The sequence below is a fragment of the Protopterus annectens genome, chromosome 11.part0 (genome assembly GCF_019279795.1).
Source record: "Protopterus annectens isolate FY-2018-M chromosome 11.part0, PAN1.0, whole genome shotgun sequence".
Lineage (NCBI taxonomy): Eukaryota > Metazoa > Chordata > Ceratodontiformes > Protopteridae > Protopterus > Protopterus annectens.
In genome coordinates this window covers 559,962,666-559,979,620 of record NC_056745.1, presented here as the reverse complement: position 1 = coordinate 559,979,620, position 16,955 = coordinate 559,962,666, and the positions used below count along the sequence as shown (strand labels likewise).

Genomic DNA, 16,955 nt, shown 5'->3' with positions numbered 1-16,955 from the left:
GTAATTCTTCTGCTTTGTTGCCAAACAGACAGTTTTGGTTTAAGGGAGAATCCAGTAATTTAGCTTTAACATGATCTGGCAAAGTTTGCTCCTTAAGCCAAGCATGCCTTCTAAGTACAGACCCAGTGACAGCAGCCCTGCAAGATGCCTCTAAGGAGTCAAAATCACATTGCAAATTATGTTTACCAACTTGTTCAGCAGAATGCATTAAATCTTGTAATTCTTTATATTCAGCAAAATCAGGAATCAACATAATTTTCTGTTTAAGTAATATAATAATATGCTGCTGATACTTTAACATATGAAACTGGAAGCTTAAGGCCCTAATGGCCAAAGTAGAAGAAGTGTATACCCTTCTTACCCCATCTATCCAGGGCCCTGGAATCTCTATCAGAGGGGGTAGGTTTTTGGCAGTAGTAGCCTTAATGCCTTTGGGTCCCTATGAAATGGTCTCTGGGTCCGCAGTAGGATTCTTAAAGAGGAACTTGTGAGAGTCACGCACTCTGTAATACCAGTCAGGTTTCCTGGGAGCCAGAGGTAAAGTGTCTGGGGCCAGGCTAGATTCCAAGAAGGCATTATCTACAATGTCCAGTACAGGAGGGATAGCTAAAGGCCTGTGTTGAAATAGGAGTACGAATTTCCTAAGCCTCTTTTTGGAATAAGAGTAATCCTGTCTTTCCCAGCAGAAATGCTCCCTAAGAGTGTGCAGTGTTTCACCAAAAGCAAAATTTTCTGGAGGGGAAGCAGAGGGAATGGGAGTCCTCTGCATTTGAATCCTCACAGGTAGATAAGGGCAAATCCTGGTCATCAGAAGAAACAGAAATTTCAGAATCCTGATCAGAAGAATTAGAAGGAAAATCAGTTCTGGGTCTCTTAGAGGGAGAAGGCTGGCTTCCCCTGATTACAGTAATAAGGTCTTCAGACATTCTTATCATTTGTTTTTTAGGCATACTGGCCTGACCATGCGGTTTGGGCGTCGGTTTTCTAGGTGTGGATCAAGTTTTAAGCCTCGAAGAAGAAGATGGTGTCGGTTTGATATGCAAGTCAGTAGGCCTGAATACACCCTCAGAAGCCAATGCGCCTGCAGAGAGTCTCCGGACCCATACAAGGTAGAGACATCCGCAGGTTTCATAGTCGAAGAAGCATCTCGAGTCGAAGAATTTTGCGGTATACCGGACTCCGAAAGGGTCTCAGTAATGGCCTGCGAATCAACAGAAGCGGGCATCAGGGGCTGTGAAAGCGCCTCACTGAGTACCGGAGTACTGACTACTAGCTTAACGGAAGCGTCGTCAGTAGGTTTGGACCTGTGTGTTCTGTCTCTGTCTTTATCTTTAATTTTTTTTGAAAGATCTGCTGTCGGATGGCTTACTGAAGCCATATCGGAATTCGAAGACTGTAAGCAAAAATATCTGGCTACAATAAGGGCCCGACGACAGATAGCTCTGGTGCTGAACAAACCACAGAAGCAACAACAAGGGATGTCGTGGTCTGGGCCTAAACAAGTGACGCAGTAACAGTGGAAGTCTCGGTGTTATATTTGCTTTCCACAGGCAAGACAATTAACTTTTTCTGACATCGTTTAGTGCAAGAAAAAAGGATCCCCCATCGGGGTACTTAGCTTTAGAAAACTTCAATTTCAATTCGGTAGACGAAAGCACAGGTAGTGGCCGATCGGCACTAGTGCGAACTGCTTCTGCTTTGGGCTCCACGGCAAGAAAGACTGATGTAATGGCATCGGCTGCCTTACTTTATACTACTGATGAACTGAAGTCAGTCTTCAAGCGACAGCAACCGATGAAGAAATACTACGTCTCTGGTATTCGGGCAGGCTGAGGGTTACCCTGGCAGGGATAGCCCAAATGTGACAACTGCAATAGTGAAACACGAAGAACATCTGAAAGTGTTGATAGCTTGCTCTGAAGTGCAGGAATTTTCTGCACGATTCTCTGATGGGGATGTGGAGGTAGACATCTTTTAGATCTAGTGTCACAAGCCAGGCACATGTTTTGTTAGCATAGGCAGGAGTTGCTGCAAAGTTAGCATTTTGAATTTGGGGACCACCAAGGAGGTGTTCAGTTTGGATAGATCCAGGATGGGGTGCCAAGTTCCCTCTTTTCTGGGAACAAGGAATAGTCTGGAGTAAAAACCTTTTCCCATTTGATATGGAGGGGACAGGTTCTACTCACCCTGGGATATTAGAGTTTGGACCTGTTTCAATGCCTCTGCCCACAGGTTTGGGGGGAGGTCTGGGTACCCTCTTGGAACTGGGAGTTCGCTGAAAGAGAATCTGTATCCCTGAGAAATAATTTTTAAGACCCATTGGTCCTTGGTTATAGAAACCCAATTGTCTTTGATGAGAGTGAGCCTTCCTCCTAGTTTTTGATGAGTGAAGGGAGGGCAGAGGGGGAGGGAAAGTCATTGCGAGTGTTTGCCATAAAAGCTTGGCGTAGCACTCCCTGCCTTAGAGACAGAAGTGGTCCATTGTTTGCTTCTTTGCTGTCCCTGGGATAGGGCTTGGTTGGCCTGTCCCTGCGGAGCTTACCTTGGCCCTGTCTGCTGGGTGCAGGGAAGGCCCAGTGCTTAGAGGGGAAAGTTCCTGCTGAATCTGGGTGGTTGAACTTGAAAAAAAATCTTTTACTGGTTGCATAGATTTTGCTTTGTCTTCCATCTTTTTAAGCAAGTCTTCTGCTTCTTCCCCAAACAGGCACTCCTTGTCTAGAGCTGCATCAATAAGTTTAGACTTGACATGATCAGGGAGAGGTTGTTCCTTCAGCCATGCAGGTCTCCTAATAACAGATATTGTGACTGTTGCCCTGCTAGAAGCTTCTAGGACGTTATATCCACATTGTAATGAGTGCTTGGCCACTTGACAAGCAGAGGGTAGCAATTCTGCCAGCTCTTTTGAGTTGGCACAGTCAGGAGAGGAAGCAATCTTCTGTTTTAATTGTTCCAAAGTGTGTTGTTGATATTTTAACATATGGAACTGACAACTGCGTGCTCTGACAGCTAAGCTTGCAGAGGTGTATACTTTCTTACCCAATCTGTTCAGAGCTCTGGAGTCTTTGTCAGAAGGAAGAGGATTCTTGGCAGAACTAGTCTTAGCTCCTTTGGGTCCCTGTGTAATGACCTTAAGGTCTGCAGCAGGATTTCTATACAGGTATCTGTGAGAATCTGGTACTCTGTAGTACCTGTCAGGTTTACTTGGAGCAGGAGGCAGGGCATCGGGGGCTAAGCTGGATTCATGGAAATCATCATCCACCACTTCCAGAATAGGTGGTATGGCCAGGGGTCTGGTACTGGGGCTGGTCCCGAAACTCTCTAAGTCTTTAATTAGACTGTGGGAAGTCTTGAGATTCCCATTGGAAATGTTCCCAGAGTGAATGAAGCGTTTCCCCTAAGGAGAGGTCCTCTGGAGGGGAAGCAAAAGGGATGGAGTCCTCTGCATCTGAATCCTCAAACAGTTAAGGGATATTGTTCCTCTTCAAAAGCAGAATAATCAGATTCCTCAGACTCTTGGTCTGTCATAATTTCCAGAGAGGGATGCCTTTTCCTTTTAGGAGTGTGGGCCTGAGTGCCTCTGATAAGGCAGATGAGATCCTCTGCCATTTTAAGCATTTGAGCTTGGGGTGGAGGAGCAGTAGCAAGAAGGTGGCTAGAAGCATATTTCCTAGGAGTGGCCTGACTTTTAGGCTTGAAGAGAATCCGTCGGCCTCTGAGAAGTGGTAGTCAGATGCAAAGATGTCATTTTTTGTCTAGAATTGGTAGTGCGAAAGGCCTTATCGGAAGCTGGTGCCTACGTCATGGCTCCGGACCCAACCAAGGCAGAGACAGCCAAAGGCTCAGAAGACAAAGTACATTTCTGCGGCATACTGGACTCCGAAAGTGTCTTGGCAGAGGCCTGCGTAGATAATGAGTCAGGCATCAGGGGCTGGGAAAGCACCTCACTGAATTTTGGAGAATTGAACTTGCTTAGAGGTAGCGTCTTCGGAAGGCTTAGCCTTGTGTGGCCTGTCTCTAACTTTATCTTTATGTTTTTTCGGAATATCCACAGATTGTTGGCTGATGAACGCCATACCGGAATTCTAAGACGGAACACGGAAATAATTATCTACAAAAAGAGCTCTACGGGCAAATGGTTCTCGCATTAAAGACGGCACAGAACTGGCAACGAGGGATGTCGTTGTCTGGGCCTAAACAAGTGATGCAGTAAGAATGAAAGTCTCAGTGTGGGATCTGCTTTCCACAGGCGAGATAATTCTTAACTTTTTCGGACATTAGTTAAAGCAAGAAAATAGGGTCCCCAACGGGGTACTTGGGTTTATATGTTTTCTGCTGAAATTCAACTTCTGGTAGAGATAGACTGGCACTCGTGTGAACTGCTTCTGCTACAGGCTCCATGGCAAGAAAGACTGATGTAATAACGTTGGCTGCCTTGCTTTATAGCACTGATGAACTGATGTGTCAGACTACAGGCGACAGCAGCCAGCACACAAAAACATTTACTCTGGTGTTCCGGCCGACTGAGGGCTACCACAGCAGGGATAACCCAGAGGTGATGACTGCAACAGTGAAACACGAAAAACATCTTCAGAATATTGTGTTAGTCGTGTCATGCAATGTGCATATATGACCAAAATCACATCACTGCAGTGTGTCTTTGCTGACTAATGTATAACTACTTAAGAAGAATTATTACACTGGCATTACAGGTCCTTCAAGCAATGAAGAGACAAAAACTAAATCCATGTCTTCCGATACCATCCTCTTACATTTAAGAAACAGCAATAATAAAGCACATGTGAAGTTTCCCTATTTCACAGTACCAGACATTTGTAGTTGCAAATTCTATATTACATACTATTATGCAGTAATGGTACAAAGTGTGTCCGTCTCCCTGCACTAATTTAATTTGTCAGAATACAGCAGTAAAATTTTCCAATAGGAAAGCACAGTCTGTGAATGGCACTACATCTAAGTTTGAAGTTTGTGCAAAACTCAGATTGTTGGACGTTAGATTCATGAGCACATGACTGCTCCTAAGGCATGACACAAAAGAAATGACAATTTACAAAATAGTATAAGGTACTATAGACATTTTGAATTCATGAAATATGTGATGCACCACGGTACTGTATTACCAGACCACAATTCTTAGTTATGAAATTACAGCATACCTTGATCATTGCAATTTGTAAAGTTGGTTTTACTGTAGGAAATAAACAGCCATTACGCAACTTATTATACCTCAGTAATATCTATGTTACTTATTCACATAAGAAATACCAAAAATAACTGTTTAAATCAGACAAATTTTTAAATAATTGATTGTTACATAATGTTTCACTGTGTTACTGAAGTCACTGTAGCAAATGCAGCCTGCTATCATGCAGTTCCTCTTATGCGTTTGCATTTCTCACTCTACATACATCACCAACAGTCAGATTAGATATGATACATCTAAAAAGTAGTTATTGGTACAAATGTTACTGTGTGCAACTATACTGTTGATGAAAAAAGTGTTATGACCAAATAAGAATGCAAAGGAAACTGCATAACTGTCTTCACACATTCAAGGACATACAGTGAGGGAAATGCAGTCACTTACATATATAAACATTATCTCATACATACAAATATGCAAGGTTTAGGTAATTAGGTACAAGGTTCAATCCTGAGCTCCGACCAAAGTTTGTTTGGAGTTTGTACGTTTTCCCTGTTTCTCTGTGGGGTTCTTGGTTCTTCCTACCACCCAAAAATATGCTGAGTGTTTCCATCCCAAATTCATTCAAGAATGGAACTATGGGCAGCTATGGCATCTACATGGTGCTCTATAAGGGGAAGAGATGCACAGACCAGCCTCTCTGGGTAACTGCTATGTTAGAGGTAGCCACCCAACCATTTAAAAATATGGCTCTAGGTGATCCAGTCATACTGACTAATGTCTCCAAATATACATAGGTATTTGTCGGTGATAAATAGGTTGATGACCTAGCTTACACCAAGGGGTCTCCGATATGACATTGATGTACATGCCCTTCTTGGTCAGCGCATGCCCGTCATAAAGCCCATAAGTCCTGGGTCAATAAGCTACTGGCTGGTTGGTGTCCAGTTGCCCAGCTTGGGTTACCTGGGATAGCTCTGTTGAGCAAAAGTTGATTGTAAAACCATTTAAACTGCCAAATGAAAACAATGCCGAAACCAGAAGACCGCAGCACCGCTTCACCATAGAGCAGCATGGCCAAAAAGCAGAAACGTTATGGCACTGAAGGCTGGGACAAGTAACCCAGTGCATGGAGGTGACGCCTAAAAAAGATACCTGTCTGTATTCTAACAGTAGAGACAGCCTTGGCAGAACACTGATCATCGCGGATGTACAATGGACAATGAAACCAGAGACAGGGCATACAAATGAGAGAAGAAAGGTGCAAGATACACTAAGGTTGAAGTAATTCACCTACAAACAGAAAACATCACAGATAAAATATGTAGTGGCATGCTTATAAAGCAAGATAGGAAGCGCATACTCCAATGCATATTATTTTTAGTGACTGTTGTGCAAAATCTTAACATAATGGTAGATGCCAGTCTCTTCACTGTTGCAGTATTCATTACAATAGGCATCCCCCTGCCAAGGGGGCCCGACATCTGGCCAGTATGCCAAAGCCTTTAGGTTGCTTTAAGGTACTCTGTACATCACACATGCTCCTTGTGTAGTGTAGGGCATACAGGCAACAACTGGACGTACCCTCCTCAGAACTGAGAACCCCAGTAAGAACACCAGTCCAAGGAAGAGAGAGGTAATTAGTACATCCAGAAGAGAAATGCATCAGGGGCCACAGGCAGGGAGACAGTGAATACTGCAACAGTGAAGCGAAGGACATCTACCACTACCACTACAGTAAGATTTTTCTGTTACAGTATTTAAGCTCAGGAAGAAGAGAGGGAGAAGGAAGGACCAAGCAAAGCTCTCTAGGAAGCCATGAAGAACAGTCCTAGCAAAACCAGCTCTAGCTCTGGAAACTCCATCCAACATGTAGTGCTTGAAAAATGTATGCACAGACGTCCAAGGTAGCTGCCTCAAGAATAGAGTTAGTATCCAAACCCTTGAAAAAAGCACCAGAAGAAGCCACAGCTCTAGTAGAATGAGCCTTAACAAAAGAAGGAAGGCTCTTTCCATGAAAGGAAAAGCAAAAAGAAATGGCTTTAGAAATCCAAGAAACAGTTTGCTTGGACAGATCCAATCCTAAGGAACTAGGAGGAAAGGAAACAAAGAAATGATCAGATTTATGAAAAGTCTTAGCCAAATCCAAATAAAACTGGAGTTGTCTATGCACAACAAACATGTGCAGCATCTTCTCACAGGCGGACTGCAGGGAAGGAAAAAAGTGGGCAAGTGAACAGACTGATTAAGAGACAATGCATTCACCACCTTGGGCAGAAAAGAAGCATTAGTATGAAGGGACACCATGTCCTTATGAAACATCAACAAAGAAGGACAAGCCATAAAGGCTTAAAGCTGGCAGAAGCAAGGGTTAACAAAAGTACAGTCTTCCAACAGCAATGTTGCAAGGAAGCTGAGGCTGCAGGCTCAAAAGGAGCCTGGGTCAATTTTTTTCTAAAACGAAATTAAGATCGCAGGGAGAAGGAAGGAACAGGCTTCCTGGGATGCCTAATATGAAGGATGCCTTTAAGGAATTGTTTAGCTTCAAATCTAGAAGTTAAAGGAGGTAATAAAGGCAGACAAGCAGAAATAGTTGATAAGTGGACCTTAACGGAAGAATAAGCCAGCCCAGCACTGAGCAATTCACACAGACAAAAGAGAACCAAAGGAACATCCACAGAAAGTGAATCCAAGTTACAAGAAAGACACCAAACAGAAAACCTCTTCCAGTTGAATACATAGGATTTCCTAGTAGTTGGTTTCCTGAACTGCAAGACCCTAAGCACATCCTCAGAAAAAAAAGTTTTATGTGGAATCAAAATACTATCACCACTCAACTGAAGGGTGGACAGGTGGAGATGGATGGGACATCCCTTATCTTGTGTGAGTAGGTTCACCCTGTGAGGTAACTTGTGATGACTGCTCTTGGCTAAATGCCGAGAAGAATCCAATGCTGTCAGTGTCAAAAGGGAGTCACCAAAAAGATTATGGGAATATCCTGTTGTATTTTGAAGAGGGATTTTGGAATGAAGGGAAGGGAATGGGAGGGAAAGCATAAAGGAAAATCTCCTTCCAAGAAAAAGAGATGGCATCCACCTTCCAAACCAGAGGACTTGGGACTGGCACAAAATAGAGGAAGCTGTCTGTTCAGAGGGAGACAAAAAGATCCAATTGAGGAGTACCCCACTGGTGGACAATATCCAGAAACACATCCCTGTTAAGCATCCATTCATGGAAATGAGTTATGGACCTGCACAGGGGGGTCTGGCACAATGTTTTGACCTGAAGGAATGTATGTTGCCTGAGGAGTCACCTGGAATCGGATAGCTAGTTCCCACACTAGGAGTGCCGTCAAAGAAGATAAGAGCTTGCACCCCTCCCCATTTGTTGACATACCACATCACTGTGGTATTGTCTGTAAACATTGAGAGGTCCTGGGGAGAAAGGAGGATGAAAGGCCAGAAGAGCTCTCATCTCCTTGATGCTGATGTGGATCCTTTCTGTTAAAGAGGCAACCAGACTCTGCAACTTTAGGGAGCTGAAAGTTGTTCCCCGTCCCTGTCCATGAACAGCTCCTGAAAGGGAAGAGGTGGACGAAAAGAGAGAGCTGACTGAGAGTCAACTGCTGAATCCACCACTGAATTTCCTGCTTGAGACATGAAAGAAGCGAAACTAAAAAAAATTTGAGGGGATGAGAATGCTGAAGCCAAACTGACATTAGAAACCACTGAAGTTTTCTCATGTAGAGTTTAGCAAAATGGAGCATAGGAATAGTGGAATTCATGACCATCAGAGCTCTCAGAAATTCCCTTGCTGTTACTGAGGTCCAAGTAAAAAGGGACTGAAAAAAGGAAATGAGAGTTAGGGGAGGCAGGGATGCCAGCACAGAACAGTGTGGATCCTGCACCCCAGAAAAATATGACCCTGAAAAGGTGTCAAAAACGACTTTTTACAACTTATAGTGAATCCCAGGCTCTGCAGAAGGGAGATTGCAAAGTGGAGATTTTGCAACAAGATACCCGGAGAGGGGGCATGAAACAGGATGTCATCCAAGTAGGGAAAGACTTGGATCCCCATTCAGCATGTAAAAAGCAATCATAGCAGCGAGGCATTTGGTGAATACCCTTGGGACAGTAGAAAGTCTAAATGGCAAAATAGACAATTGACAATGCCAGGAAACAAAACAGAAATGTAAAAACTTCCTGAAAAGGGGATGAACTGGGATATGGAGATAACAATCCTTGAGATCCAGAGACACCATGTAAGACTGAGGACGTAAAAAATAGAACAAAGTCTGAAGGGACAACACTGGAAAAGAGAAATGTATTTAGATGAGAGAGGTCTAAAATTCATCTCCAAGTACCCTCTTTCCTGGATACCAGGGACATTCTGGAGTAACCGCCCCCCCTTGCAGAAACTGGAACTTCTTGACTAGTACCCTGAGTCAAGAGATCACAAAGTACCCCTGGAAGAGCAGCTGTTCCTGGGGGGAGGGGGCGAGGAATACCCATAAAAGGAGAAGAGATTCCCAGACCATGAAATACTATTAGCAGATAATGGACAGAACCCAGGAGTCTTGAGTAATCTTTAACCAAATAGGGAGGGAGAGAGAGAGAAAAGGCAATGATAAAGAGGGATGCGGCTGGGAAAGAAAAGAATAGTCAGCACCTGGTTTATCTAGAAAAGGAAACCTCTGGGGCACAGAGGTCTGAGTAGACTTTAGCAGGAGAACCTGCTTCACACCTTTCTTGCCTTTGGGGGGGGGGGTGGCAAGATTGCCTATGAATAAAGGCTGGCTTATTGGAGTATTTTTCTGAAACTTGGGTACAAGAGGAAAAAAAAATGTTTAAGTTCCTGTAAAGCCTTGCCCTTATCCTGAAGGGACAAACAAATCAGAAGAAGCTTCTCCAAACAAGTGATTATTACCCAGAGAAGCATCCGTCAACTTAACCTTAATAGCATCATGCAAAACTATGAAGCTGAAGCCAAGAATATCTCATCAGAGACCCAAAGGCAGCAGCCCTACAGGAAGCATCTGCTGCATCATAACTACACTTGATGGAATGATGGGCCACCTGGGAGGAATTCCCTAACAAGGAAAGAGCAGAAGTTTTCCCGTCAGAGTCTGGAATATCAGAAGTTACTTGACAGGCCTGGGAAAGAAAAGCTAACACGTACCTGGGCATATGGGTCTGATAACTGACAGCCTTAAAAGCTAAAGTAGCAGAGGTGTAAACCTTTTTCCCCAACTTTTCCATGGTTTATCTTTATCAGAAGACAATAACTTAGGAAAAGCGACTGAAATGGCTTGACAGAAGCCACAGACACCACCAAAGGGTCAACAGAAGGGCACTTACGCACCCTATAAAAAGTACAGTTTTGTACCTACCATAAATGTAGATGTCCGAGAGGAATGCATCTGCAGTCTTAACAAATGGGTTGTCCTGTCGTCAGGCAGCCCTTCGGTCGGCCGGATTCCAAAGTCTGGGTCTGGCTTTGGCTGGTGTCGCACTTCACCCAACGTCATTGCGGCAGTTTTTCGGGTATAAAGGCATCAGCCGACGCCATTTTCCTCAGTGTTTCTTGCCCCAGATGCCAGGTGCCCTCTTGGAAGGCTAAATTTGGATAAATGTCAAAGTTTCCAAATAGTAGAGAGCAAACACACAAAATAAACATGTATGTACATATATACAAACAAATACACCATAATAGATCCCCCCCAAGCTATCTGAAGATTGGTAAATACCCTAGGAGTACCTCAGAGGGGAAGGAGGGTGGGTAATCCTGACTGCAGATGCATTCCTCTCGGACATCTACATTTATGGTAGGTACAAAACTGTACTATGTCCTTCAAGGATGCATCTGCAGTCTTAACAAATGGGTAGAATACCATAGCTAAACTAGGGGAGGAGGTAAAGAGAAAGGATTATGGTGTAGTTAGGATCCCCTGCAAAACAGCAGTGGCAAAACCAGCACGGGATCTAGAGTATAGTGGTAAGTTATAATGCTTGGCAAATGTATGCACGGAGGTCCAAGTAGCAGCCTCTATAATGTCCTTGGTAGCCACTCCTCGTAAGAAAGCTGTGGTAGTGGCTGTAGCCCTTGTGGAGTGAGGCCTGATGTTCTCTGGAGTTTTCTTCCCATGATAGGAGTAACAAAATCTGATGCAATTTCCTATCCATTTGGAAATAGTCTGTTTAGAGATTGGTTTTCCTTCCTTCCCTGTTGCATATGCTACCAGAAGCTGGTCAGTCTTTCTATTGTTTTTTGTTCTGTCCAGATAGTAGCGCAATTGTCTGTGTACATCCAAGGTATGTAAGAGCCTTTCTCCCCTGTTCTGTGGGTTGGGGAAGAATGTAGGAAGGTGGATAGCCTGATTTAAAGAAACTCTGGATACCACCTTAGGCATAAATGTAGGATTTGTTCTCATGGACACTCTGTCTTGGTGGAAAATCAGGAAGGGTTGCACTGCCATCAAAGCCTGCAGTTCAGAAACCCTTCTTGCTGAAGTTATTGCTAGCAGGAAGGCAGTTTTCCAGGATAAGTATTGTAATTCTGCTGTTGCTGCTGGTTCGAAAGGAGGTAGAGTTAGCTTTTCCAGTACAAAATTCAAGTCCCATGCTGGCAATGGAGGTTTCCTGGGAGGTTTTACATTTTTAATTCCTCTCAGAAACTGTCTAAGCAGAGGATGCGAGAAGACAGGAGGATCCAAGTTGTATTCTGCTGAAATAGCTGATGCATGTATCTTGATGGAGGAATAGGACAGGCCTGTATGGTAGAGCTCTGCCAAGTACTCCAGGATGTTGGCTATGTTCACCAGTGTCACATCTTGCCTCTTTGCAGTACTCCAAATGAGGTATCTTTTCCATTTTGCTGCATAATTCTTTCTTGTGGAAGGTCTACGAGCCTCCAGTATTATGTCTTTAACCCTTTGGGATAAATTCGGGTTAATTGCTGTTATGTAATGTTCCATGCAGTTAACTGCAGAGTCTTTAGACTTGGATGCAGGATGCTGTAATTGTTGTGTGTCAGCAGTAACGGAATCAGGGGCAGCGTCCAAATTTGTTCCCTGGACATGCTCCTCAGAAGTGGGTACCAATGTTGCCTTGGCCAGTTTGGAGCTATCAGAATGATCCTCGGACGTTCCTCTTTGATCTTCAGAAGCACCTTGTGCATCAAAGGAAGTGGTGGGAATGCATATGCTGTCAGGCTTTTCCAACTGAAAGAAAGGGAGTCCACCTTCCAAGCAAGTGGGTGGTAAGTCCTTGTGCAGAATTTCTTCAACTGGTGATTGAGTGGGGATGCAAACAAGTCTATTTGTGGTAATCCCCATTTTCTTGTGATGGTTTTGAAGATGTCCGGATGCAGCATCCATTCGTGGGCATCTGTTGTAGTTCTGCTTAATATGTCTGCTAAAATGTTTTCCTTCCCTGGTACATAAATTGCCTGTAACTGAATGTTGTAGCTCAGAGCCACATCCCATAGGTTGAGTGCCAGCCGGCATAGAGGGTATGAGTGTGTGCCTCCCTGTTTGTTGATGTACCACATAACTGTGGTGTTGTCTGTTCTTATCATCAACTGGCCTTCTTGGAGAAGGGGTCTGAATGCCTGGATTGCCAATTTCACTGCCATCATTTCTTTTAGATTTATGTGCAGATGTAGCTGTTCTTGAGTCCATAGGCCTTGAATGCACTTGTCCAGCATGTGTGCCCCCCAGCCGAGGTCTGAGGCATCTGTCGTGATGGTTTGTCTCGGTTGACTTCTGCAGAAGGGCAATCCTGTGTTTGATTGGCATGCCTGAGCCCACCATAGGAACTCCTGTTTCAGGCATGGAATCAGTGGAATTTTGGTTTCTAGGCTGTGCTTGTGCTGGGACCACAAATTCTTTAGGTACCACTGTAGCTTTCTCATATGCAGCCTGGCATGAGGGACCAGTATTATGCAGGATGCCATGAAGCCTAGAGCTTGTAACACTTTTCTTGCAGTCAGATGGCTCTGCTTTGTTAATGCCAAGAAGTAGAGAGGAAGTTGTTCTTTCTTTTCTGCAGTTAGGAATGCCATTTGTTTTGATGTGTCCAGTTCTGCACCCAGAAAGGTTATTCTTTGGGATGGAATCAGCCTTGATTTTTCTGTATTGACTGTATATCCCAGAGCTTGCAGCAGGTAAATGACTCTTTGTAAGTCTTCTGCTAGTTTGTTCTTGCTGTCCGCTTGTATCAGGCAGTCGTCCAGGTAGGGATAGATTTGAATCCCCTGAAGTCTGCAATGAGCTATAACTGATGCCAGGCATTTCGTGAACACTCTGGGCGCAGTAGATAAGCCAAATGGCAATGCTGAGAATTGATAATGCTCTGATCCTGCAAGAAATCTGAGGTATCTTCTGCAAATTGGTCTTATGGGGACGTGCAGGTATGCCTCCTTGAGATCTAGAGTTACCAGCCAAGACTCCTTGCCCAGCATGGGAAGAAGCTGCTGTAGGGTCAGCATTTTGAATTTGGGTACAATGAGGAATGTGTTTAAGGCGGACAGGTCTAGAATAGGCCTCCATTTGTTTTCTTTCCTTGGTACCAGGAAGAGCCTTGAGTAGAATCCCTTTCCTGTTCCATAGATGGTACCTTTTCCACAGCTCTCATTTTAATAATTGAGAAATTTGTTGTAGAGCTTCTGCCCTTTGAGTAGGTGGTAGGTTTGGCATTCCTCTCTTTTCTGGTAGAGTATGGAAATGGAACCTGTAACCTTGGTCTATAGTTTGCAAAATCCATTTTTCTGTTGTAATGCAGTGCCAGTTTTTTGAAAATAATGTTAGCTTTCCGCCCAAGGGTGCTTGTAGTTGTTCCCTGGTAGGCGGTACCACCACCCAGTCACTGAGATTGAGTTGTTGTAGAGGTGGTGGCTGTATCCGTGCCTCGTTGGTTGTTACCATGCCATTGGCGACCCCTGTAGGCACACCTGGATTGGTTTCTGCCTCTAGTGCGCCTATTCTTGCCTCTTTGTGGCTTTGAGGATTCTGGAAAGGACCAGTTCTTGGAGGGCCAGTTCCTGCTAAACCTTGGAGGTTGAACTTGTAGGAAATCTTTTACTGTTTGAACAGATTTTGCTTTCTCTTCCATCTTTTTTAGTACCTGCTGTGCAGGGGAACCAAATAAATTGACCTTGTCCATAGGTGCATCCAAAAGCTTTGATTTGACATGGTCTGGTAATGCCTGTTCTTTCAACCATGCATGCCTCCTAATAACTGTGCCAGTCATGGCTGATCTAAAGGAAGCCTCCAGTGCATCATAGCCACATTTTAAAGAATGGTTACTAACCTGCTGTATGTTATGTACCATTTCCTGAACATACTTTTTATCTAAAGATTCTTCAGAGGATAGCTTTTTAGTCAACTGGTCAAGCATAAACTCTTGATATTGAATCATAAGGAATTGGCAGTTCAAAGCTCTAGCTGACAAAGTAGCAGAGGTGTAAACCTTTTTACCCCATCTCTCTAAGGACCTGGATTCCCTTTCAGAGGGGAGGGGGTTTTTAGAAGAAGTAGCTGCTACAGCTTTAGGGCCCTGGGATATAGTCTCTGGATCCGCAACAGGAGCCTTATAAAAATGATGATGAATGTCCGGGACCCTATAGTACCTATCAGGCTTAACAGGAGCCGGAGGTAAAGAATCAGGAGCAGAGCATGCATCATTGAATGCATCATCAACAACAGGAAGGACTGGAGGTATAGCCAAAGGTCTATGTTGTGGCAAATGTAGAAAGGTCCTAAGCCTCTTTCTAGAGTCTGGGAAATCTTGGCCCTGCCACTGAAATTGTTCCCTCATAGCATGTAAGGTTTCCCCAAAGGAAAATTCCTCAGGAGGGGAGGCTGAAGGGATGGACTCCTCAGCATCTGAATCCTCGTAAGGGGAATAAGATGCCTCAGGAGGGTCTGTATGCTCCGAGTCATCAGAAGAATCATCTGCGGATACTGGCTCAGGGGGCTCTGCTCTAGGTCTCTTTTCTGGAGGAGGGAGAGAGGCCCTGTCAGGATGAGGCTGGGCTCCACGGATTAAGGATATGAGATCCTCAGCCAAAGAAAGCATGTGGGAGCTAGTGCTGGGCCTGTGAGGAGGAGGCTTGGCAGGCACAGATTTTGTTGTTTTGGCTGCTTTAGCCCTGGCAAAGGCCTTAATAGACATAGCTGGAGGAGGCCTAGCAGCTCCACGTGCAGGGGTAGAAACATCCAGGGGAATGGTGTCTGATAATTCCTGTGAAACCACAACAGCAGGTTGGATTTCAGAGGCCGTCTCTACCAGGCTAGAAGAGGCCTCGGTGGAAGGCAAGTTATCGGCTGAAGAAAAAACCGCTTGCTCGGTTTCGGCCGAAACCGAGACACTCGTGGCTTGCTTAACCGCGGTTTCGGCCGAAACCGCGGACCGCGAGTGTCGGTCCTTTTCTTTGCGTTTTTTAGTAATTTGTGTAGTCGGAGGATCCGACGGCATAATGTAGGCAAAGTCAGAGCCGAATATCTGTTCAGCAAAGTCCGACCGACGTATAAGCGTCCGTCGGTTAAAAGAGGAACAGGCTAGACAAGCTGCTACGTCGTGGTCTGGGCCTAAACAATGTATGCAATAGGAGTGGAAATCTTTATGAGGTATTTGTTTTCCACAAGATAAACAGTTATTAACTTTCTCTGACATCGGCTGAGGCAAGAAAGAGTCCCCAACGGGGTACTTAGCTTTATAGAAGTCTTCGAAGTTGTATTCGGTAGTAGTTATCTCTGGATCTGACCGACCGGCACTTGAGAACAGCTTCTGCTTCGGGCGCCACGTGGCAAGAAAGACTGAGGAAAATGGTGTCGGCTGATGCCTTTATACCCGAAAAACTGCCGCAATGACGTCGGGTGAAGTGCGACACCAGCCGAAGCCAGACCCAGACTTTGGAATCCGGCCGACCGAAGGGCTGCCTGACGACAGGACAACCCATTTGTTAAGACTGCGGATGCATCCTTGAAGGACATCCTATCAGGTTTCTTGACAGCAGGGGACTGGGAGTCAGAAGACCTAGAAGTATTAGAAAAATCATTCAGCAAAGTAGCCAGAACAGAAGGAGGCCTGGGAGAGTCCATCTGCAGGAGCTCATAATACATTTTTTGGACTTCAGACACCTCAGCACAATCCCATTAAAACAAACTCCATCACTCTAGAGATTGCGCCCACAAAAGAAATTTCCTCAAAAGGCATATCAGAACTAGCAGATTCATCTTCTTTAGACCCATAATCTAAAAGAGAAGGGAATATGAAAGGAGTAGGGAAGGTATTCCTCATCTGAATATGCCTCCTCCACAGAGGAATCCTGTTCCCTGGGTCTTTTAAGGGGAGGAAAGGACCAAGGAGGAACTGGAACAGAAACACCCAGAGGAGGTTTTAAAGCCACAGAAGCATTTAACAACCCCCCAAGTGAAGTTTTCCCATTTACTCTGTGGGTCCTTAAAAGCTGGAGTAATATGGTGATTTTTCTGCTTTTTCTTTAAGATTAAATCCATCTTATGAAAAACAGCAGGCTCCAACCCCAGACAGCATTCAATAACTGTAGTAGGAACTTATTCCCTGACTAAAATTTGAGGAACACCCCCTAGGACCCTTGGAAATGATTAGCCATGGTTCCCCTGAATGTCTGAAGCGGATGTCTGGAAGGCCTCCAAGGATGTGCTTAAGGTCGGATTCCTGCTGGCCTCTAAACCAATCGTGGCTGAAGAATCCAAAGACGGAGCTGGGCGAACCTCTGGTCTTTCGATCACCTTGGGAGAGGTGTTTGGTGG

The 16,955-nt window shown here is 44.6% G+C and overlaps 1 protein-coding gene across 1 annotated transcript in view; it reads right to left on the bottom strand.

Moving 5' to 3' along the window:
* The window catches only part of CREB3L2 (cAMP responsive element binding protein 3 like 2), a 2,450,910-nt gene extending 2,434,231 nt beyond the window's left edge, over positions 1-16,679 (bottom strand). Inside the window, exon 1 of the mRNA XM_044087227.1 lies at positions 16,613-16,679. Coding sequence (XP_043943162.1) covers positions 16,613-16,679 — 67 coding nt within the window. The remainder of the gene's footprint in view (positions 1-16,612) is intronic.
* Positions 16,680-16,955: the final 276 nt, after the last annotated feature.